This window comes from Lingula anatina, chromosome 10 (assembly GCF_051362555.1).
Source record: "Lingula anatina isolate TDL-2025a chromosome 10, LinAna3.0, whole genome shotgun sequence".
NCBI classification, from domain to species: Eukaryota; Metazoa; Brachiopoda; class Lingulata; order Lingulida; family Lingulidae; genus Lingula; species Lingula anatina.
The window spans coordinates 18,640,990-18,664,607 of NC_141776.1; the positions used below are offsets into that span (position 1 = coordinate 18,640,990).

The 23,618-nt window shown below is 36.5% G+C and overlaps 1 protein-coding gene and 1 long non-coding RNA gene across 21 annotated transcripts in view; one reads left to right on the forward strand and one right to left on the reverse strand.

The window, feature by feature from the left end:
* LOC106163513 (peripheral plasma membrane protein CASK) overlaps positions 1-23,618 on the reverse strand; it is a 134,350-nt gene that overhangs the window by 20,040 nt on the left and 90,692 nt on the right. For all 20 annotated transcript variants that reach the window (XM_086996811.1, XM_086996812.1, XM_086996809.1 and 17 more), the window contains 2 exons: positions 3,090-3,167; positions 1,984-2,070 (listed from right to left, as the gene is read on the reverse strand). In XM_086996811.1, coding sequence (XP_086852937.1) covers positions 1,984-2,070; positions 3,090-3,167 — 165 coding nt within the window. The remainder of the gene's footprint in view (positions 1-1,983; positions 2,071-3,089; positions 3,168-23,618) is intronic.
* The window catches only part of LOC147759717 (uncharacterized), a 39,633-nt gene that overhangs the window by 8,853 nt on the left and 7,162 nt on the right, over positions 1-23,618 (forward strand). The window lies entirely within an intron of this gene.

The window sequence follows — 23,618 nt, forward strand, 5'->3', positions numbered from 1 at the left end:
CTGAATTGGAAAAATACAGCCATATGCAGCTGGGATATTTCAAACATGTTGGTATACTTTTAAATAAATTTAAACTTGATCCAGTATATGCGTATTTAAATCAGGGACTCCATTGTACCGTCAAGCAGACAGGTGACCTTGGGATTTCCAAGTTGGAAAACCTAGGAAAAACTAGATCCCTAATTAAATCCTGGAAGGTTTCCAAAAAATTTGGAGTGACCTAGCTGCCCTACTGCCACCTACTTCATATCAGTATTGTTTGCAGGGCTGCCAACTCTGTGTACATTTACATGTATTCTACATATCATATATGACTCGCCCTTATTGTTTACATGTGTTATTCAATTGATAATAAAGCATTAAAACAGTCGATCTATTCATCTGGAGTACTAGCTGTCATGTTGGCAACTTTTCGCCTGCATACAATGTTTACAGCTGATAACTTATCAAAAGCAATGGAGATTCGTATTCAATCAGATATATTCTGTTCCTACCAAATGCTGGAATTCAGACATGTTTTTGTACTTACCCTTCCATTGATCTCCATGTTGTAGAACTTTTGCACAAGATTGAGATAACTGGATAAATAATATATATTTTTTAGACTGCATTCCCACAGATTTTAGATCGATCTATCCCCATGGGGAGTCTCACTAGATTACTGTCAGCTTAGCAGCTGAAATGTCTGTCCCGCCTACTAAAAGCTGCAAGGGGGTAATTAACTTCCGTGTCCGCTTGGCTGACAGCAATTTAGCGTGAACCCCCAGGGAATTAGGTCGATCCAGATGGATCGATCTAAATCTGTGGGAATGCAGTCTTAGTCACCGACTCCTATATATTATTATCAGGTTTTCCAATAAAACCAACATGTAAAACAATGCACTGGACCATCCTAACTTCATAATTTCTTCATCTATTCATGCATCAACAGCTCTTTCAATGGTACACATACTTTCCACTACTAAAGAGGTTTACTGGTTCAATACCATCAATATCAAGAAGGAATCCAACTTGCACTTTCCCACAGCAATACTACAAATAAGGGATTACTACAGTATAGTTTGAAACAAACTGCACAAATATATCGACTTGAGATACAATTCTTGTAACAGATGTTTCAAAGACGTGATTATTTCTATAAGAAACCCTTTCTTGCCCTTTCCTTCATATAATGGATTATTAACAGCAAACTTCACCAACAGCTAAATAAGAACTGATTGTGTTTTTCACAATCACTGTCACACCAACTGCAATTCTGACGCACACCCAAGCACAATGGGTGATCAAAATGTATACATTTATTCCAAGATATGTTTGAATGAATTATTTTAGAATACTATGAGTCATGCATTCCAAGCACCCATTCCTCACAGTGTTCATAGATTAACACAACCTGAACACCAAACTTTCTACAGTAAAAAAAAAAAAAAAAAAAAAAAAAATCTTGCCCATCTACCTTTTCTTTGGCACATGCAATTCCATTAGCAAATTCTTCAGGAGAGGAAAAAAATGGCAGCATGATATCAGTTTGAAGAAAACCATACATGTTTAGAACATGTGGGTAATTTAGGAAGATACTTGGCAACAGGAAATGAGTCTGCGCTAAGTTATCAAACTCAACGCCTCTAAACTTCCTGTCCTTAGACAGGCCACAGGATAGACTTTTGTCATCTCCCATTTCTTTTCAAAGCTTACCTGTGTTTCTATACCAAAGGCAAGATACATCCTTTGAAACAGGATAATTAATAATATACATAACAATGTGCATGGAGATTGAATTTTTTTCTCTTGAAAAGTGGTCTGAGTGAAGACACAGCAATGATAGTGATCTGTAAAAATGGTACTGATGAGAACTGAAACACATTATTATGTACACTTTACTGGACTTTAAAACTACAAAATAAATAAAATAAATAAATTCATTTATTAAGACTAAGCATTCTGGTAACACTATTTAACACAAAGAACAAACTATGTACTTACAGTAAAGTTAGGACTGGTAAGTATCTGACGAAGTTCTTCCGTCTCTTTGGCCGTGATCGGCGAGTGTTCTTGAACAGCATCCAGAACCTGAAAGTAGGAACATTTTTATTGGATAATAGTTTCTATCTAAAAAAAAAAAACTAACTTGCCACATGACTTCAATGTATAAGGACCAGGTAAGGAAGGAACATGCTTACATAAGACTGGGAGTAGTTCCCCAAACTGTCAGCTTTAATACCATTCCTCTCCTTCTTTTATTTCTAAATAACATCAGGTTTGGAGCAAGTTCTTCAATTTCTTTTCTCTTTTGAAAAAACAAAAGCATCAATTTAGCATCCAAACCCCATTTTAAGTACTATTTATTTATTTATTGTAGCTGTTCATTAATTATGAACAGAATTTCATAACTCAATATTTTTCCACTCCTACCTCAATGATAACTGTCTAGGGTGACTTTTTCAAAGTTCTAAGGATAAAGAGAAAGGGGCCATGACAGAGCATTCCTAAGAATATTTTTTGAAGAATTCTTATCAGGAAATTCCTTTCTAAAATCTGTATCAAAGTGAAAGGTGGTGAACCTCCTAAAAAGCTCTGTTTGTCATCTAAATGGCATGTGAACTTCTTTTGGCACAGATCTGAGTGCAGCTTAAGGTGGGAATAAAATAAACTGAGGGAAATCTCCGATTTCTTACAGGCACTTCTGTAACTATTTAATTAGATTAATGTGAGAACTGTTTGCGAGACTAAATTTGGTGAAAACATCAGCAACTCTCTCTCTATGAAACAGAATGCTTTGCAATGTTGATGCACACTTTGTCCTGATTTAACTGAAACAATGGGTGCAGTTTTTTACATATATCTTTTAATAAAACAGCAATATTGCATTGCATCATTTAGTGAAATATTAACATAAGACCATCATAGGAATCCCTCCCCCCACCCCCCAAAAAAAAGGAGGTACACATCATTTCTTGGTTGATAGGTAGTCAATAATATAATAATATCATGATGTTCAAAGTATAACCCAAAAAAACTCCTGGAGCATACACCATTTAGGTCAGACACCTGAAATGTCATGACCCCATTAATGCAGCACCTGCACTCACCTCTCTGGCTCTAACCACCGAGTCTGATGGCGGAGGCCTCGTGGGACTGAGCGATCGTGTGTTAATTCTGTCATAGAGCTGGTAAAAGAAACAAAGAAAAGATGTAATAATTTGAAGAAGATCATCAGTCAATAAAATAATTTATTTCAGCTTGAAAGTGTTTTTTAGTATCTAATATGTGAACACATGGCATAACCCTGAGAATCATCCATCTTTTCTCATACAGGTTTCACATACTTTCACATTCGATCAGACACATTTCATGACGCATAACATATCATGGCATGGCATGACTTAAGATAACATGACACCATGACATGACATAAGATAACATGACATTGCATAACATGACAAAATAGCAACACATTTCATAATAACAAATTATTAATTCAAAAAAAGTCAGCAAAAAAGAAAAGGTGTAGAATAATGAGATTGACCCAGGTCCATAAGTGTGCAAACACCATCAAAAACCATTAGGTCTTTGCCATCAGCTGTGTGATCTAAAAATATGAAAAATACTAAAATACTACTACTGGAATAATCATAAAGCACCTGTGGTTCACACCCACTCTTCATTTCTGTACAAACACAATTGGCCCAGCATGTGGGATTACACTCTCGTATATGACATATTACCAGAAGCTCCTTAGTTCGTAAATCACTTGTTGGGGGGTCTTTCTGTTGAAGCTGTGTTTGTAGACAATGGCAATAGAAGTATACATATTAAAGCACCTTTGAAGATCTACGTTATAGTTTTAAAATACAATCCGAGCTTTGAGCCCCTGGGCCTTCTTCGGGAATTATCAATGGCACAAATAAACACCTTTCCTAGGGAAATACTCATGTACACACTTTTCTCTAAGAAAACAACATTCACTAGTACAGCATCTTGATTTAGATTATATTATCCTTATCTGTCTATCACAACAAAATCATCCTTATTCATAAAAGTCGTGAGGATTTTTGTTAAAGAAAGTGCAAGCTTTATCCAATTTATAAAGAATTACACAGTTCTCCAATGAGGACAATATTAGACTTCAAAAAAAAAAAAAAGTTTAATTTTTTTGATACAACCAGGTATGGCTACTTCCAGACCATAGCAGTACACATAATTTTGAGGAATCACAACTGTTTTGACAACAAATATACAGACATCTCCAGGTGGTTACATACTACTATATACTCTATACCTGGAAAAATATGAAACACATTAACTACTCTCTCTCTCTCTTAATTTTCTTAATTCTCTCTCTCTCTCCATTTTCTTAATTCTCTCTCTCTCTCTTTCCATTTTCTTAACTCCCTCTCTCTCTCTCTTTCTCTCTCTCTCTCTCTCTTTCCATTTTCTTAACTCCCTCTCTCTCCCTCTCTCTCTCTCTCTCTCTCTCTCTCCATTTTTCTCTTTTGTCCCTCCCCCCCTCAATAAAAACCATTAAATCTACCATCAAATGTAATCAACTCTCTGCAGTGTTTCAGTCATGTTAAATACCATGTCATAACTCATCTGTCACACAACACTGACAGATTGGCAAGACGCTTGACAGAATCATCCTCTGCGGAAATGGCTCAAATCTCAAAAGACGGCATTAAGCTCCCGATTGCAGTGTTTCCAGGCAATTGGCATTAATCCAAGCAGAAATTTGAGATGATGGGAGGTTATGATAGGTTTTTTAGCTTTTCATCGCAGCTTTTCATCGCATCAGTTTTGGTGTAACTGTATACATGCTATTACTGGTGGATAAATAGGGTAGTAATAAATCAAGATGTAATCTAATTCAGTCACAAAATGTTAGATATCTAAAGAACACATAAATGTCTGTAATGAGAAAAAAATCAACATCTTTCTATCCAGAAAAAGAAATTGAGGTCCCATTCAGCTAAGTTAGATGTAAGAAACATGCACGAAAATTCTGATCTATCTAATGTTACGCACATATACACAGGCTAATTATGAACAAAACGTCATAGCAATTAATATAGAATAAACAGGATACATGCACTTTTCCACAAAAAAAAAAAAAAAAAGGGTCTTATCAATTACTAACACTAGTGGGCTGGATTTGTAAAGTGCAATTTAAGATAACTAGTGATCTTACACGATCTTAATCATTACAGCAATAGTCTTAAAATGGACTGAATCTGCTTTTAAGTTCAAAAATGATCTAACATCTACTTAAGTGGTCAAGCAGTTTCCTCCCCTCACAACAGAGGACACCTCCCCTCACAATAGAGGACACCTCTGCTCACAATAGGAAAATGTGTAAGAGGAGACAACTTAATTGGCTGTTAGACCAGCAATGGTCTTATTCATGTTTTAAGATCATGTAAGACAATCTGTGATCTTAAATTGCACTTTAAGACCAAATCAAGCCCACTAGTGTAATTCAGTGCAATATTACCTGCTCAAAGCCAAACGTGGCTACAGGGTCAGGTCTCCTGATCACATGATCTGCCACATGCAAAATATGCATAGACGCCTGAGAAGGCACAAAGGTCCCCACGCTAAACTTCTCCGTGAAGCTGACTGATTTCTTCGGCATCATGCCGCGGGTTATTCTCTCTAAGCTTGGGGACTTCATGCAAGTGGTAATACACGGGGGGTAGGGTTCGTCATAGCTCTTAGATTTGGGAGGCATGACTTTTTTGATGTTATGCAAGTTAAAAGCAGTGCTTGCTCGGGAAATTGGGGGCGTGACACAGTTTCTCGTGTCGTAAAAGCTAACTGAGCGTTTAGTCGTACACACTCCACGATCCACTTTTCGCCTGATCCAGATCGGATCAGGGTTTACCGTTACCGTGTCCTGGTCCTCCGTCTGTGTCGAACAGCTGATCATCTTCCGATGTGAGATGGGCGGACTGGAGTACACTGAACTGGGTTCAGAGATACCGCCAATTTGTTTCTCAAATTCTGGGAAAATTTGACTCCTAGGAATCAGAATCACTTTGGGTGACTGACAGGTGCCACTCGGTTTCCTTGATGGTGGTCCATCAGCAGCACCATCATCAGAAACATTATCCGACTTATGTGTGTGCACACTTCCATTACAGGACTTATTATCTATATAATCATGCTCATCACAGTGACACAAAGCACAGCTTAAACGCTGAAGCTCTCCTTTCTCATTAAAGTAAAAGTCATCCGGAAGATACGAGAGTACACCTAACTCGTCCTCTGGCTCTAACAGTGTTTGACTAGTTTGAGTCTCTTTTGCGGGACAACTGGCTGGTCGCCTTGGAAGACCACGGATATCGTACTGCGAAGGGTTAGCCATTTTATAACTGTGAGTATTCTCCTTCCACCGTTGAAGCCTTGGCGAAGTTGACCTTGACCTGAAAATTCCGTTCGTATCGCCACTTTTTTTCAATGTCCAAGGTGATGAGGTTTCATCACCAACATCACCATTATCTGAGAGCCCTTTGCGCTTGGGTTTAAACGTGGGAAACTCCTGCAAGGTCCGAGAGCTGACTTTCTCATCTGCTGAAACTGACCGATACTTAGGAGAGGTACTCCTTTCTCTGTCATTAGCAAATCCTATTCTCACGTCCCACTGGACGCCAAAACTATTAGGACGTTTTGGAGAGTGTCCGTTTTGCCTGCTGATCCCTCCTTTTCTCCTGTGTACCTCTCTCCCTGTTCTGACTACAGGTATGTATTCTACTTGGCGCGTTGGGTGAGAAACCCTAGTTGGAGGCTGCCCTGATTCCCACATGTTCTTGGTTCCTATAACATATGATGTGTCATTCCTAAAATAAGCCCTTCAGCAAATGGCTATTTATTCTGGAATAACGCTTGGGCTTCTTTTCTCCTCTCCATATATATTTTTTCCTAAGCACCCTCCATCATATCTAAAATTACACTTCCATTTGATATTTATTCTCCCAATAAATCCCCAATCAATATGAGATTTATTTTCCCATGATAACAGCTGCTCTTCTTATCTCGTTGCCTTACTACAAGAAGGCCCCCATATGTTAATTAAGCAACAATATTTATCTTCCCACTGATACAACTTTCCTATTCCTATTTTTTCCTCTGTAATACAATGTGTATGTATTTTTTCTTCCACTTGTCTGAGTATTGATACACAAGGCGCCAATGCACATAATGCACAGATGCTGCCTGCTGTGCAGATTTATCTAGACACCTGCTGACTGTATATTTACTCAAATCATTCACCTGTGGCAGAAATAATCACTTATCAACTTTCTTCATGCTATTGTTGAAATAGGTAAATAATCAGCGAGAACACTGAGCGTTGTTTATGTAGCTCTAATCTAAGCTCCTGTAGGCGAGTGCTAAACTGTCAAATATATCTTCACCCAAAGCCTTGAGAAATGACGTAACGATAAGTGTTTATAATAAATTAATATCCAGGTGCTGTCCGACCCTCCTTTTTCATTTTCTGTCTCTCAGGTCAATCCTTCAAAAGATAAACAGTCACAACTGGTACACTTTCATCTTACCAATGGCATTCCAGTATTCCAGTATATATGTATATATGTTAGTAATTTCCCCCTTTTTTTTCCAGAATTGCTCAAGTGCAAGTTTAGGGTCAGGTGTTACCCATGATATCTATACCACCACAGTTTGCTGAATAAATCTATTCTCTATTTTACTGCAAGACAAACCTGTAAATATTTCATCTCTTTTCAAGTTATTACTGCATTAATCAAATCAGAAAAAAAGTTTGTTGCATGTACCACTTCTTCATGCTATAAAATGTTGCAAGTCTAAAAGCTAAAACTTCTCCCACAGGCACAGTGTTGATATTGGAATCTATGTATTCAACACCTGATTCCTAACTGGTACATGAAATCCATTTATACTTCACCTGAATTGCTTTCAGGGTAAACTTCACACTGAGGTACATTATTTTAGTTTGTATCCTTTCTGGGTGTGATACAATGTTTTAGTTTGTATCCTTTCTGGGTGAGATACAATGTTTTAGTTTGTATCTTTTCTGGTGTCTGATACAAAGTTTTAGCTTGTATCTTTTCTGGGTTTGACACAATGCTCTATTTGTATCCTCTCTAGTTCTGATGCACTGTTTAAGGGCAAAGCTGCTATAACATGAATTTCCTTATGAAAAATCCCAGGTTTTAAACATAAAGTCAATCCAATTATCACTGTTTTTTTCTCTTTCCTTGGTGGTCAATTCTTAGAATAAATCTGCAAAAAGGCGATAACTATCTAAAAGTTGCCCTGAAGCCAGATTTATATCAAAAGTTACCACAAATACCCTGTCCCGATGATGATTCTCAACCTTTAAGCATGAATTGCCTTTGAATTTGAGTACCTGGAGAGAAAATCTAAGAAAAAAAATCTAATCAGTTCAATGTGCGGCCATCATCGAGTTCACCATTGATTGATAACACATAATAGAGCAAGGAACAAATTGTAAATAGCATTGCTGTGCTTTTCTTTGGCTTGACTTTGAAGTCTTTTCAATGAATACAGTTCAATAAAATATTTGCTCAGTCCCAATCTAGAGTGTACTGCTAACTGCAATACGATGTTTCCATTTCCTTAAATGTACATTAAGTGTGCTCAACTATTTGTTCCTTCGAAAGCTTCACAATTCTGGACATTATGTTGCATCAATTCATCTCCATCTGTTTTCCCCTCAATTTTTATGAAAAAAGAACCCTGGCAATGTTCATATCTAAATCTACTGTGGACAAAAAAGTCTTCCTTTCCAGTTTTTTTAGCCAATGTGTCCACAATCTTCCAAAGCATCAGTTGTTGTACAATCAGTTTTATTCAATCATACATTTCTTGGTAAAATGTTCAGTAAACTACCCATTTTTTTGGTAAGTTTCTGTAGAATTATTCACAAGTATGTTTTCCTATGTACTTAATTACAATCTGGTCTAATATATCCACATGTCCCTGCAGGATGGTCTTTTACACTCTGCCATTAGTCCGAAATTGCACTTAATACAAAATAACAGTGAAGTTGCAATGGGTAAGTCCCAAAAGGCTCTGTCCTTGCAATTGTATATGTAGGAAAATCAACTTCCAACTGGTTTTTAATCCAGATGCTGTTTGCCGTGTTATGGTTGTTATAAGAATGGAGTTGCCATTAGATTGTGTAATTTCCCTTCTATGATGGAGTAATCCCCAAGAGGGTTTGAAAATTTTTCTTCAGCGCTTGAATGACTGCAGACATAAAGATCAATACTTTTGAAGTTAATAATCAGAAAATCATATCTGCAAAAAAATGTTCTGACTGTTACTGCCAGCTAGAAATTAACATCAAATTTTGTGTTTTAATCAAAGCGGCAGAGACTTCAAACATGTTTCTGGTTATTCATAACAATTCCCGACGAAGTTCAAACACAAATCTGTCACTGTAAATTATGTTTGCCTTTTCCATTTGAATCCATGTTCTCTCCACTCACCTCAAAAGCTTTTGCCAAACAACAAAATGAAATCACAGAAATCTGAGTGACATCAAAGAGTTCTCTGATACAATGGAAAGACACTATATCCAAACTTCTGTTACCTTTTTCTAAAAAAGTGTAAGGTAGCCATGATAACGATATTGCTACACATATCTACTACCAGTCCTAACAGTCCCGAAAGTCAGAGACAGCAGTTTCCACTATGGAAAGTCTGTCTGTAAGTTCTCTGTCACCTCTCAGAACGGCTCTGTTCCTGCTGCTGCTGATGTTATACTGATTCCCAGTACACAGATCCTCACACACTACCGCATTTGTCCTAGCTATCTTAACATCACAATGGAGGACGGGATTGATCGTGTCTTGGGAGAAAACCCAGCACTGTGAAAACAGCGCTGGTCTAATCCCAGGCCCTCCACAATGGGAGGCATTGATTTCTACTTCTCTCTCTCTCTCACTCACTTTCTAAGCAAATCCAACGCAAGAGCTAGAACAATGACGGGTTCCTCAGCGTGGTTTTGCTTCAATAGGTCATGTGGCCAAAGATTGATTGGTGGTCTCCTTCTGATACAGTTAACACGGGGAAATGACAGTAACTGTTGTTGTAGCCGGACAGTGTGAAATCATAGTTCTGAAGTTTTTATTTGTTTTTGGGGTTGTAAATGTGTATATGGGACGTGTGGGAGGATAAACCTATGAACCAATCTAGAATACAGCATAAAGCATGACAGTAACTGCTGCACTAAAAGAAAATTATTTAAGAGAGCAAAAATTTGTGGTGTAGACACAAAAAATATGTGTGCTGTATTAACATCTTGGAATTAGGTATCTGAATCTTCAGTTTCCTAACAATAAACTGTTATTTCAGCAGAGGTTGTTGTTGAACCATGGCAAAACACACTCAGAACTAGAGTGAAAGGCAATTGATTTGTATTTAATGCAATTGAATAAAATTGACACAGTTCCAATGAGGCAACAGCCCTGCCATCCAAAGACTAACAATCCTCGGTGGCATTTAGCCATCATACTGTAATAGGACTCGGTGACTCAACAATGGAAGAAATCTATAAAAGATGCACAATCCTTTTCTATTGGTATTTACCCTGGTAGAGATTCATGTGTATCAATTTCTCATTAGGATAATGGGTTTGCGTGATGTCACGCTTTGCTCAGTGTGCACTGCTAGGCGTTGTGTTTGCCACACCTAACGACTTTTGTAAACCTAATTAAGCACTCGGCAAATTTGGGGATACTTTATTTTGTCTACAACTGCTTCGTGTGAATGCTCAGCCTGAATTTCAATTTTTTTTATCGCCAGAGAAAAAAGAAATATCAACCAATATGTAAAGGCTTTGCCTGCATATTTACCAATTAAGCCAAGCATATTTTCCCTTTCACTTAACTTTTAAGTACACTATAACTGTGACCTCACTTTTAGCTTAGTGGGTGGCAACAACTTGAAGGTTTTTTCTTAAGTCAACAGCATATTCATAAAGCCATTTCTAAGTTTCTTTCAACCACACAACTCCCAGTTTACACTTGCCATTATAGCTCATTGATCAGTGTCATTACAGTTAATCAACCGTAACTTAAAGTACAACCCGAGATGTCAAATACTCTTAATTGAGGGACTTGTGGCAAGTGAGAGTGTAATTAAAAGGTATGAGTTGGCATTGTGTATTGATTAGGTATCAAGTTGAATAGGTACACACTCTAGGTCTGTGGCATGAGATACCAGTACTTGGCTATCAAACCGCTTAACACAGGCCACTTATTTCCTTGGTTGAGTGAGTAAAGAACATTCCAACTGTAGGAAAAAGTCACTACATGCAAACATCTCAGGTGTGAACTCTATTACAATCAGTCACAGGGGTGGATCCAGAGATATTTCTGACAATCTTCCACATTATCTTTGTTGATCCATCCTCCATTTTTTGACTTTCTGACAGAAAAAATTACTCATCAATGTAAACTTACAAATTTGACCGTCTTCCGGAAGACCCAGAAGACCGCCTCAATCCGCCCCTGAGTCACAGTAAATGTTCAAAGTATGTGTGCCTCAGGACCAACTCCATTACATGTAAATTCAATGTCATTTATATATAACTACACAAAGAACCCCTTAGCCGATAAAATATCTTTCAGCAACACAGGGTGAATTTGTCAGATCTAAAATTTAAGTTTGGTATCACGTTAGAATGGTGCACAAACAAAAAATCTTGCTTTTTCCAAGAGCAGCCAATTATCTAAAATTTTTCTGTAAGATGAATTGAAAGATGAAATAACAACAACAAAATATTTTCCTTTGTAAATTGAGGCTATTTTTAATTTTTTTTCAAATTTTTTAAACTTCCCAAGACATACTTCATTTGAAAAAGTCTATACTAAAGGCACCACTAACCTCCCCCCCCCCCCCAAAAAAAAAAAAAAAAAGAAAAAAAATCAAACCTTCAGAAATGTACTCTAAATACCAGCATCCCATCTGCAGGATATTTTCCACAGCAGGCAAATGCAAATCCTAATTATTTCAGATTTCCCACAAAATCAATAGCAGCATGATTTGATTTTAAGTTGGCTGTATATTGTGCCTCTGATAAGGCTCATTAGGTGCACTGTCTAGACCCAAGTCTATCATATGCTTCCATTATACAATATTTTGGCAATTTTGTCTCCTTATATTCCAATCAAATTGTTATTTTCATGCCACATAACCCATCAAACTTGGCATCAAAGTCTGGACCAAATGTTCATGCTGACTTGCTCTTAGGAATAAAAAAAGAGCCATTTACAAAATGACAACACAAAATGACCCATTCGAAAATCATCATTTAAATTTGTGTTCAGCAATGCCTTATTATAATTATGTACTATAGCTGTACTTATTAAGGGATTGGAGTTTTCAACAATATTTCCCTTCCAAAGTCATCCCCAAGATGTTTCCCATTATTCTTAAATTAATCTTTCCTCATTTCTGTATTATTTATATGCATTTGAAGATAAAATTTAAAGATAAAATTCATCAGAATTGTGGAACCAGCCTATCTAAACAGTTTGTCATGAAATATCAATCACTTGCAGACAGACTAATTAAAGCTATAAGAATATAAAACATCAATTTAAGGAATATTCTGACTACCAACGATAATCAGTCTTCCGACAAAGTAAATGTTCAAGCTATGATGTAAAAACATGCCGTAAATTACCATCATTTTTAGCAAAAATCTATGGCCATAATCCAAACTGTTTCAAGTCTGCATTATCTGTACCTGGGGCAATAACTTCCTTCTCCAGACATCACATGGACCTGTACTTTACAACAACGCAAACATTAAACCCAACCATTTCCCATTAAAACCCGACAAAACTGTCTGATCTGGAGACTTATTTTAACCCCCAAAAAGTAAGACAGAAAGATGCTTTCAGGGCAATTATGTTCTTTTTACTCAATAAAACATCAGTGATGCAATGTGTTAGCAACCTGGCCATGAAGATTTGTCAGGAGGCACCAGAAGCAGACAGTTAATGTTCCAGAGGTACTTGCTCACGAGTCTTCGAATTTCAGAGTGCTTTTGTTCATATGAAAATCAACTGGATTTATTTTTCTGCTTTTAAACACTAATTTTGTGAAAAAAAGATAAAACCTTAACTTTTTTTATTTCAAAATGTATTTCCAAAAAAAAAAAAAAAGTACTGAACTTTTCTAATAAAACATTTGCAAAAATCTGATCTTACAAATCAATATCTCAAAAATCCAAAATCATCAAATCTGATTCACTTTTGTGAACCAATACCATATCACTGCAGCAGATTCACAGCCAGATAAAGAGTACTGACACCACCTGTCAAAGTTGCCTATAAAAACATGCAGTTACTGAACACTAATGAATGTATGCTCCTCACTTCATGTGCATTCTTATATTCTGCACACCAGATGCATTTCCCACACTCATGGCACAACAGATAGAAGAGACACAATACCAAGAGAACTTTCACCGACAAATATATTTACAGAGTGTCAAAAAATATTGACTGGCATGAAGGCTTAATTAGGTCCGTGCTGTTTCTAGATTGAGAAGTTTTGACGTGTATAGATTTTACCTTTCTCTCCCATATGTTTAACTCCCAGAGTTAAAACTATGTGATGTCAAAGCAGGATTAGATGCTTTTGTTAAAAAAATATTGTCACTGCTTGTTAATTGTTATTATCATGCTTTTCAAACTGATTTTAAGATGATTTTTCAGTGGTGCACACACACACACACACACACACGCACACACAAAGATTCAGACATAAATGTCTTTCAACTCATTTTGGGATAATACTAACAAAAATACTTAGATATAATTAAGATTACCCTAAAAGTAAGAAAAATAACGTCAATAATTCAAGATCAATGTTAGTGACAGAGTAATTACCATTACTGTCACGTCACATTTTTTTCAACTACATGCCAACTTGTGAATGAAATGCCATGTATCATATTCTCAGAGATTATTCTTATCAGATAGCTGACAATTAAATTATTGATAGTGATGTAATTATCTTCTTTCCTTTGATACTGTACTGTAATTGATTTTATTCTAAACGAATAAATTTTGTATTACTCACTCTCTAGAACGGTGGTGCACTGAAAAAATTCATTAGAAAAAAAATCCAAATGCATCTTTCATTTAGAAAGAATATGGCAGACCTAGAATTCATTCAACCACTTAGTCTATTGATCTTTGAGTAGGGCTTATCTTGACCAATAAGGGATGCAAGTGCCATCTTTGTTATTTTCCAAAAACAAACCTCCTCAGTACACATGTACAGCTAACTATCATATTTTGCAAATATTTATAAACACAATAGACAATATTACCAGAAATACTTTTTTTTTTAAATCAAAGTTCACCTAAGAATTTTGTCCAGTGCTAATAAATGGGGCTATTATTGGGTAATAGAAGAAGTAAATTGAGTAGAAGCTAAAATCCCATTAATAGCCTGTTAATTGCATACTGTAACGTTATTGAAAGCAGATATAAATTGATCACACCATTAAGCTGGCCTCACATATCTTATCAATGGAAACGGGAGAGATGTATGGGAGGAAAAAAAGAACCTTCAATGGCATATAAATAATTTATTAATTCTTGCCTCAAGACAACTATTCATAGAATGTATTTGAGAGAAAAGAAAAGCAAACTTGTATTTGACTTATTTCCTGTTAATCAGTTCTTACGTTGATGGCATCTGGCTTATTGCAAACACTGATACTGAATTCTCTGCTATTCAAGTATTTGATTTTTTCAACAGGCCCGTAGCCAGCAATTTAAAAGGGGGAAGGGTTCGTTTGAAATTACTGGAATCCAGCCTGTTAAAAAGTCAATGATATGCAAGTAAAGCAGAGCCGGTGGGGATTGGGGTGGTTCTTTTAACACCCCCTCCCACCCCCTATATCAGGCAAAGGTGTTTTATAAACAATTTGTGGGCCACAATAATGGGTATTCAACCCAAAGGCAGGTATCTGAATTATCTAAGACCAGAATCTAGGGATTTAATTAGACCTTCATCACTGAGTCACAACAGATACATCTAAAAAATTTTTAAAAAATTTTGAAAAAAAAAAAAAAACTATCAATGCTGCCGTCTGCCTCATTGCCTGACTTTCAGCGTGTAGAATAATAACACAGCTTTGCGTGTCAAATGTATCTTTTGGGATATCAAGATGGATGAAGCATGTGGTTTCTCTTCAATAATCAGTTTGGTTCGATGTTACTGCATGAGTGCTCTACTTTCAGGCAGTATGTGGATTTGTTTTTGCTAGAAACAATGACAAATACTATGCTTTCTCTGCGGCTCTTCTTTTGGAGCCAATGGCATTTTGGTCAGATTAAAAACATGGATCTGACATACGAAAGAATCTTATTATAACAACAATTACACATCTAAGAGCAAGATAATACAACAAAAATAAAACATAAAATGAAATAAAAAAGGAAATGTCTTAAATTTTTTCTACAGATGTTTTAAAAAATGCATGAATGTATTGCAGTGTGCCCTGTCACTAAGAAATCAGGGAAATGCCTTAATTACTACCCTCTTTCTCCTAAAACACTCTTGCGACCCCTCATTCCCACATTCATAGCCAAACATACCGTGCGAGCTTACACTCCCACAATCACAAGCAAACTCGCTGTGCGATCACTACCTTTTCTACGGGTTCCTCCTCCCAGTAATAAACTTTGAGAATTTCCTCCGAAAATGAAATATGTATCTGGCGGTTTTCCTTCCGCCCCCTCCAGTTCAGGGTCTGCCCCAGGGGCTCAGGCATGGTCAAGCTACGGCTCACTTTGGAATCACTCATATCCGAGACAGAGTCTTAAATTTTTTTTTCAGCCATTGGCACACATGTAGTTTGAAAAAAGTGACCTTCTTGCTTTGGTTTCCATGGTGACCTTTTTTCTATGGTAACTTTGTTACCATGGAGATGTTGTCAGCCATTTTTGGCAAAGAGCATCAGTTATGGTTTCTACTTTGTGACCATGGTAACATAAACATCCCCTTCACTCAGTTTTCTTTTTCCAATATTGAAAGATAATGCAAAAAACACAGAAGCTGGCTGAAGATGTATAAAAAAGAGTATAATACTTATCTGACAATATCTGTCCACATGTAACACCTTGGATTATCAGCTGTTTCATTGTAAAGAACAGAACACAAGGACTGTGTCACCATTGTTAATTTAACCCTTGGGTACTTCCTGGGAAACAACAGGTGACCCTTTGCTGGCAAGTGACACTGTAATAATAGAGACAGTTCTTTGGCTTTCACAGCACAATGCAATATCCCTGGTAAAACTACATGTGGCTCTATCACATGGCCTATACAAGTGCCAATTGCTTTTGTATCTGGATGGTAGCTTGGTATCTTTAGCTGCAGACTGTATTCCAATAGTCTGCCATTACTTATGCTCTGTCCCAAGGCAACTTGATCACACTGTGCTGTATTTCTTATGGCAATTGGTACCTTTGAAAATCCTTTGGTGATTTGGGCCTATACAATGCACAGGACGGCCGGAACACCGTCCCTCTGCAACCTTGCACATATAGAATTAACCTATCTGGTTCTCTCGCACTGCAATTTCCCTCAGTACTCACTCAAACATGGTGCTATGTACCTATAACATCGCCTTGGTTATACATGGCAGTGCAGCACCACATCTTCAACAGTGAGAAAAAAAATGAAAAACCGCATTAATTCCTCCAGATCAGTAGCTGGAGGAATTTACAGTACAGGATCCTGCAGTCTTTCTGGTTTACAGAGAATTAACTCACACACCACAAATTTCATGTGGACTTGCTGGATTTATCACCCTTTCTTCCCCAAGTCCTAGAAAACCAACTGTTACACTAATTGTCCCTGTGTATAGGTATTTAACACCTGGGCTTTGTTTACTTGCTATATCTCCAATTGCTACTGCAGCTAATAAGAATGAGGAAGTCGAGCTATAACCAATTTAAACCTCGAACTGCCGCTTCTTCTCTCCATTGCTCAGGTGGTATTAAGCAATGAAACATTTCAGGAAGAGGAAATGAAAATTTGGGGGCATACATCTTTGAAAGGTCTTGTAAATGCTACCTAATTGATAAGGTTACCATTTACCAAAACTACTACATCTCATGTCTTGTTTACGAAACAAGACTATTAGGCAGCAAGTTGGTCCTATTCCCAGACGGGCGCAGTATTTATCGGTAGCTTTAGGTACTGCGAGATGGAAAATTGAGCATCTGGACTCCTTCTGAGTTTACCTGCCATAGAGATGGATGTTTGGACGCATGTGGTGTTGATCAGCCAGTACATCAAATGGTATGGCCTCAGAGATATTGTAGCTAATTGCATATCAGGTAGCTATAGACTTGAGAGCACCTGCAACCCTAATTATATTATCACCAACCAGTCTTAAAGCTATTCTTAACAAATATACACAGAACTCCCGACTGTGAGCCCTTGTTCGATGAAATTAAGTTGTCTGATTTCTTCTTCAGTTTTTTTTTTTTCAATCCACAATCACTTTAGTGTAAGGTAATTCAAATATACTATAACATCCTTCTTGTTGTAGAAGTACCAATCCAATCCAAGATTCATCTGAATGTTTTAAATTCTTGATGATAGAGAGATTTATTTTTCATCTTGTCTCTTGCGCTGAAATCTGAGTATTCTCAAACCACAACAAGTCCATTTCCTGAGCAACAATCTAGGGGGATCTTCACCAATCAAATGTGTCTTCACCAAACCCAGTGCCTCGGAAAGCATGTACTAGCTTTAGTATAATTTAAAACTCTATTACACAAGCATCAGGCAGGATCCTCCCATGCACCTTACCTACAGTTCTCCTTGAAATAAATCACTGGAAATTCCTGCTCATTTGTATCAACAATTGTACCTTATGTTCCAATTCTGAATCTTCAAACTAAGACTTCATCTCATTTATCACGTGACTGCTTTAAATGCAAGTATGTACCACAGCAGAAAAATAATCACATTTCTCACTGAAGCTGTGTTAAAGTCTTGGAAATTCAAGTCCAAATGATATGTCCTTCAACATCTATCTGCCAATTAAAACATCAAATACTCCTGTACAATATGACCACCAGTGTCTTGTCACAAGTCACCCACTGTATATAATCACAGTAGTTCTGACATCAGTTTAGACCATGGATAATGATAAACTGCCATCATACAAAAATAATAATAATAATAAGAAGAAGAAGAAGAAAAAATATAGAAAAATCCTTCACAGACCATCAAAAAGAGCAAATGCTTCATAAAAATGCATATGGTCTTCCAACGTGACAGAAATCAGGAACATTCCCCAAACCAGTTTCAAGTTAGTGATATACTATGAAACATTAGTAGTTTGGCTGCAAATGTTGAGCGAAAAATACCAGAAACTTCAATTCAATCAAATCCCACTGCGCCTGCCTTCTAGAATGAATAGACATTTCACATTGCTGTCTTATGCCGTGGCACAAAAGACAAAAAAATGCACTTTCTTTCGATTTAATGTTTTTGTAATTTGGGATTCCAAGGCAAGTACTATCACAGTGCAATACCTTTCATCGTCTTTGCGGCACACTCAGTATCAGCTGTGCAGAATAAAGTAACCTAATTTGAACACAAAAAAGTGATCATGTTTTTCCATAATCACAGCAATAATGCCCATGGGGCAAAACTTGTCTCCCATTCTAACTGATTACGGAAAATTAATCACGAAACAAATGTGTCAAGTTTCATGTCAGGGGAAAATAACGAGTGACTAAGAAGTCTCATCTCTTTAAAAGGTGACATAAGGTTGTTTTTACTTAGAATATGATATCCTATTATTTCTCAGCTTCAGAATGAGACACTATTTTTTTTTTAAATAAAATTTTCTGATCATGTTTAAATATCCCTAGTAGATTTCTGATCCATGAGAATTTTATTCAACTAAAGAACACAACTGAATGTAGCTCTGTAAATTTTGCTCATACCATACTGAATTCATGAAATTTGGGTTAAAAAAGGAAATAAAAATCCGCTAAAATTTCTTACATTCCTTTATTATTTTTTTTTTTCATTATAACATGCACTTCCATCACATCGTGACAATCTCCCAATCATAATGCTATGAGATGTCTTGTTGCAAAATCTGATATTCTTCCTTCTTATTTCCTGTGGCAGAAATCAATTTCGAGTTTCTGTTTCAGAGTCAATAATGCATGGGCCGAGATGTTCATTAAATGGTTTACTTTCAATGGGAGACGGACTCCCAGAGAGCAATTTATTCTATGGTACATGGCTGAGATTTGGTACAGACAATCTAGGTACAAGCAGAGAAATCTGGTTTATTAAAAAGAAATTTCTCTCTCTCTCTCTCTCTCTCTCTCTCTCTCTCTGGCACAGCACATTCTTCACTGAACACATGCCATCTAGCAATGCATCTCCCTAATATTAACAGCAAAAGAGAAAAAAATAAATACGTTCACAAACTCATTTATTCTCTTTTCTATTTATTTTCCCCCATTAATACAAGATATTAGAACAGATTTTTGCAACAAAAAGCCTATCTCCTTTCAACACAAAAAACCATTTTTTTAGCCCAACCAACAAAATAAATGGGTACATTGTCTGCAACAAAGACACTATCAGCTATGAAGTTCACTCTTTATTGGTTTATGAAATTCAGGAAGTCTCAACCTAGCTAGCTCCAATATATGACAGGCTAGAAAGTCCCTTGGAATTTTAATTATCATGTATACTCTTAGAAATAACAAGCTATATTGGGATTCAAGTGGTTACTAGATGTTTTTCTATAATGATTGACTGACAGTTCAAATGTAAGGAACAGCCCTTAGCAAAATGAAAAGTTTACAGAAAAATTGCAGAATGGGTTTGCAGGGGTTTGCGAGAAAAACTTTATTGCTGCTAATTTGTAGCCATACTGCAGCAAATTTGCAGCAGGCCTGATAAAGGACAATCAAGGCTGGTCTAAAGCTGGACACTGCAAGAATCTGGGACCATGATGAATTTAAACAAAGCAGGCACGTAGCTGTTTCTGCTGAGGTTCTTTAAATATGGAGTGGTACACTTACCATGTAAGCAATACAGTCTGTTGATTAGACAATTTAAGTGCACCAAATTTGGCCATCTGATGGCAAAAGTAAGGCCAACATCTGGTCTTAAGACTTTGATCGCAGTGGGATGATCATAGTGGGATCTCTCTCTGAATGAAGTCATATTAAGAGATTAATGAAGCTTCCTCTTGTTTCTAACACACTCCTACAATCACCAGCTTTTCTGTATTCTACTCAATGCAAGGTGGTGCATTAACCTGATTGTATTCAGCAAATCGGTGTGGAATCAATCTACCTAGATCAATAGTTTTATTGGGAATGAGCCCTCATACATACACCTGACTTGGAAATGACAGAAAACTCCAGAACTACTGCTTATTTCGATCCCTGACGATAAAACCATCAGGTTGGCCAGGTTGATAGCTGTAGGTGTATTACTCATTTTCCACAATAACAAACATGACAAGATGGTATTCTATCCCTAGTTGACTACTTAATAATGAGGTTAGCTCTCAAAAGTGAGGTTAGCTCTCTGTTTTTTTTTTTTTTTAATTCTACCTAGAACAAAGGCTGTGGTCTGGAGCTTCATAGATCAGGCTGGTGTTTTACCCGTGGGGATTCAATTTTCTGAACAATAGTACTGTGGAGGTGTTTTGCTGCTCAATAACAAACCTCGATGTTGGTCTTTGGCATTTACAAAAAAAAAAAAAAAAAAAAAAAAAAATAGTAGATTGCGATTCCCAGACCAATTAAATCAATGTTTATTAAAATCTGCAAATTTTGTTAAGTTTGAAGACAACCCAAAAAATACCTTTAAAACCCTGCCAGTATTGCCATTGCCCCATAGAAACAAAAATGGAACAAAAAAAAAAAAAAAAAAAAAAAAAAAAATTAATCAGATTTTGATTCAATCTTAAAATCTCTTGAGAAGAACTTTTTCTTTCCAAGAACCCTTTCTTTTGATTTGTACAGTATAATCAAGATACTGTCCTAATGGGACATCATTTGAATTCAATATACCATGAAAAGACTGCCAAAATGGAAATAATCATTACGGTAGATACTCATTAATTTCAAACACAACGGAAGGATCATATATCTTAAAACAATGTTTTTGTGAAAATTTAAATTGATACTTCATAAAACATCCTTAAAAGTGAGCTGTATACAGTAACTGAAAGTGTCAAATCATGACAGAAAAAATAAAACACTGAAAAAAAAAAGTTGTTTGAAAATTGTGAATGAATACCACACCACAAACAGACAGCAACTTGATGGGTAGATATAATGGCTAAAGTCTTGGCTTTCTCATATTCTAAATCCAATATTTTAGTTTTAATCATCTTCAAAGCGCCCTGAAGCCTGCAGGTCATCTCCCCGGCTGAACTGTGATTATGCATTCACTGATACCTCAACATGCTCTCAGGTATTACTAATACACTTCATGGTATACCTTAGAGACTGCTGATATGTATAAAAACCAACGTTAAATCTGGTTAATCTATTTATCTAGAGATAAGTAAGATAGAAGAGGAACATCAACAGTGATACAAACAAGGGGAAGGTGGAATGGCATCTACGGAGACATCAGCCTCCCTGAACTGACCTAATTAGGACTATCAAAAATATTTTACATTAATCCCAGACTTATAGCATCCTTTATATGTGTGCAATGTCCAATTTTGCTTTATTAATATTTCACTCCAATTCAAAATCTACTAAATATGTTAAGGGGACTTCAAAACCACAACAGTTTAAATAAGTTTCTTAAATTCAGTCAAAATGGATCCAGTTATTAAAAGAAAGGTTAACAAATTTATGCTAGGCACTCTTACTTGAGTGCTTTTACTCTTAAATTTTGGCATTTTGCCGAATGATTTAATATTTATATGTTAAAAAATTAACTAAAAAAAATTAATTAAAACAAAAACAATCACATTCTTCAAAAGCATTCTAGAAAGCACTTCAGAAAAAAAGTCGATAAAAAGATGACAGCTCCCAGTTAGCCCTTAATTGACACTTACAAATAAACACGTATCTCTTGAACACTAAGGCAGTTAATCAAGCATATTCTCATTAAGGCAGCTTTCTTCTGCTTCACTAACTACCATCAACAATCATTTCATTAAACAACTATGATCAATACTAGTTGTAGAGAAGTCCCAATCTGTTATGGTATGCCATAGCATTCAAAGAAACATAGTGTTGGAGCTACTCAAAAAAAATATTTTTTGGCTTAAAAGAAAATTGTAATGTTCTGATAGTGTCAAAAAATGACTATTTAAATCAGATTATTACGAGAAATTATTATTTCATAAATTAAATTTCAGAAGTTGCTCCCACTTCTTTCATCTTTTCTGATAAACAGTTTCTGAAGAACATTGTTCCTACTTCTTTCTTCTTGTTTGATAAACAGTTTCTGAAGTATTTCTATGGAAAACATTAAATGATATATAGGGATACAGATCACTGGATAGTACTGCAAACACATTATCTGAGCAAACCAAAACTCCCTCTGGCAGCGAGCAATGTGCTATGTTGTGAAACTACCTCAACAAACACAATGTCAATTCCTTCTCAGTCACAACTGTCACAATCCATTCAGAGAGAGAGAGAGAGAGAGAGAGAGAGAGAGAGAGAGAGAGAGAGAGAGAGAGAGAGAGAGAGAGAGAGAGAGAGAGAGAGAGAGAGAGAGAGAGAGAGAGAGAGAGAGAGAGAGAGAGAGAGAGAGACTTAACCTGTACATAATCCATGAACCACCAAAAAGCTATCATTTCAATGGTGTGTTTCTGGATCATCTGGTGGCGAGAAAGGTCTTCATTGCCCAGCAGAAGGCACCGTCTTCTCCTGTGCATATTGACATCCTTCTCCACTGACTATGACTGGATAAGAACCTTCTAGAATGGAGTTTTTTTTTTATTGCTAAAATATCAGCACTGTTATTGATATTCAGTTAACAATCTTTCCCACTCTGCAATCCCTATAATTTTTCATGCATTTTCTTCGATGATCACAGCTCCTTTTGGTAATTGTCTCGAGCATTCGAAGCACAAGTTTTTGGCTTCTGTCTTGTAGTGCTCAAGGAGTTGGCTTTATTGCCCTTTTGTCATCCAGTCCTTAGTTTTCATCTCAATGAAAGCTATGTCACAAGAACCATGCCCAACATGGTACCATTCACCTCATGTTATCCTCTAGACATTATTGAAACATTTTTCAATTAGCAACTAGTCCTTCCAGTCACCATGGCATAAATCTGTATTAACAGTTGTCATAAAACAGGACAGTGCTCAAAATTGTCTAACTCCTTACAAACAACAGAGTAACACCTGTAAAACAATAGAAATCTGTCCTAAAGAATCTGCAAAAATACACATAGAATACCCGTCAATGCGTATAGAGTCGGAACATCCGTAATTCACTGGTCCCCAGGTTTCCAAACACCTGCTCTGTTTCATTCCTCAGACTATCCAGCTGTTCACCAACCAAGATATCATCTCCAATTCAGAATGGGTGAATGATTTAGTGCTGTAA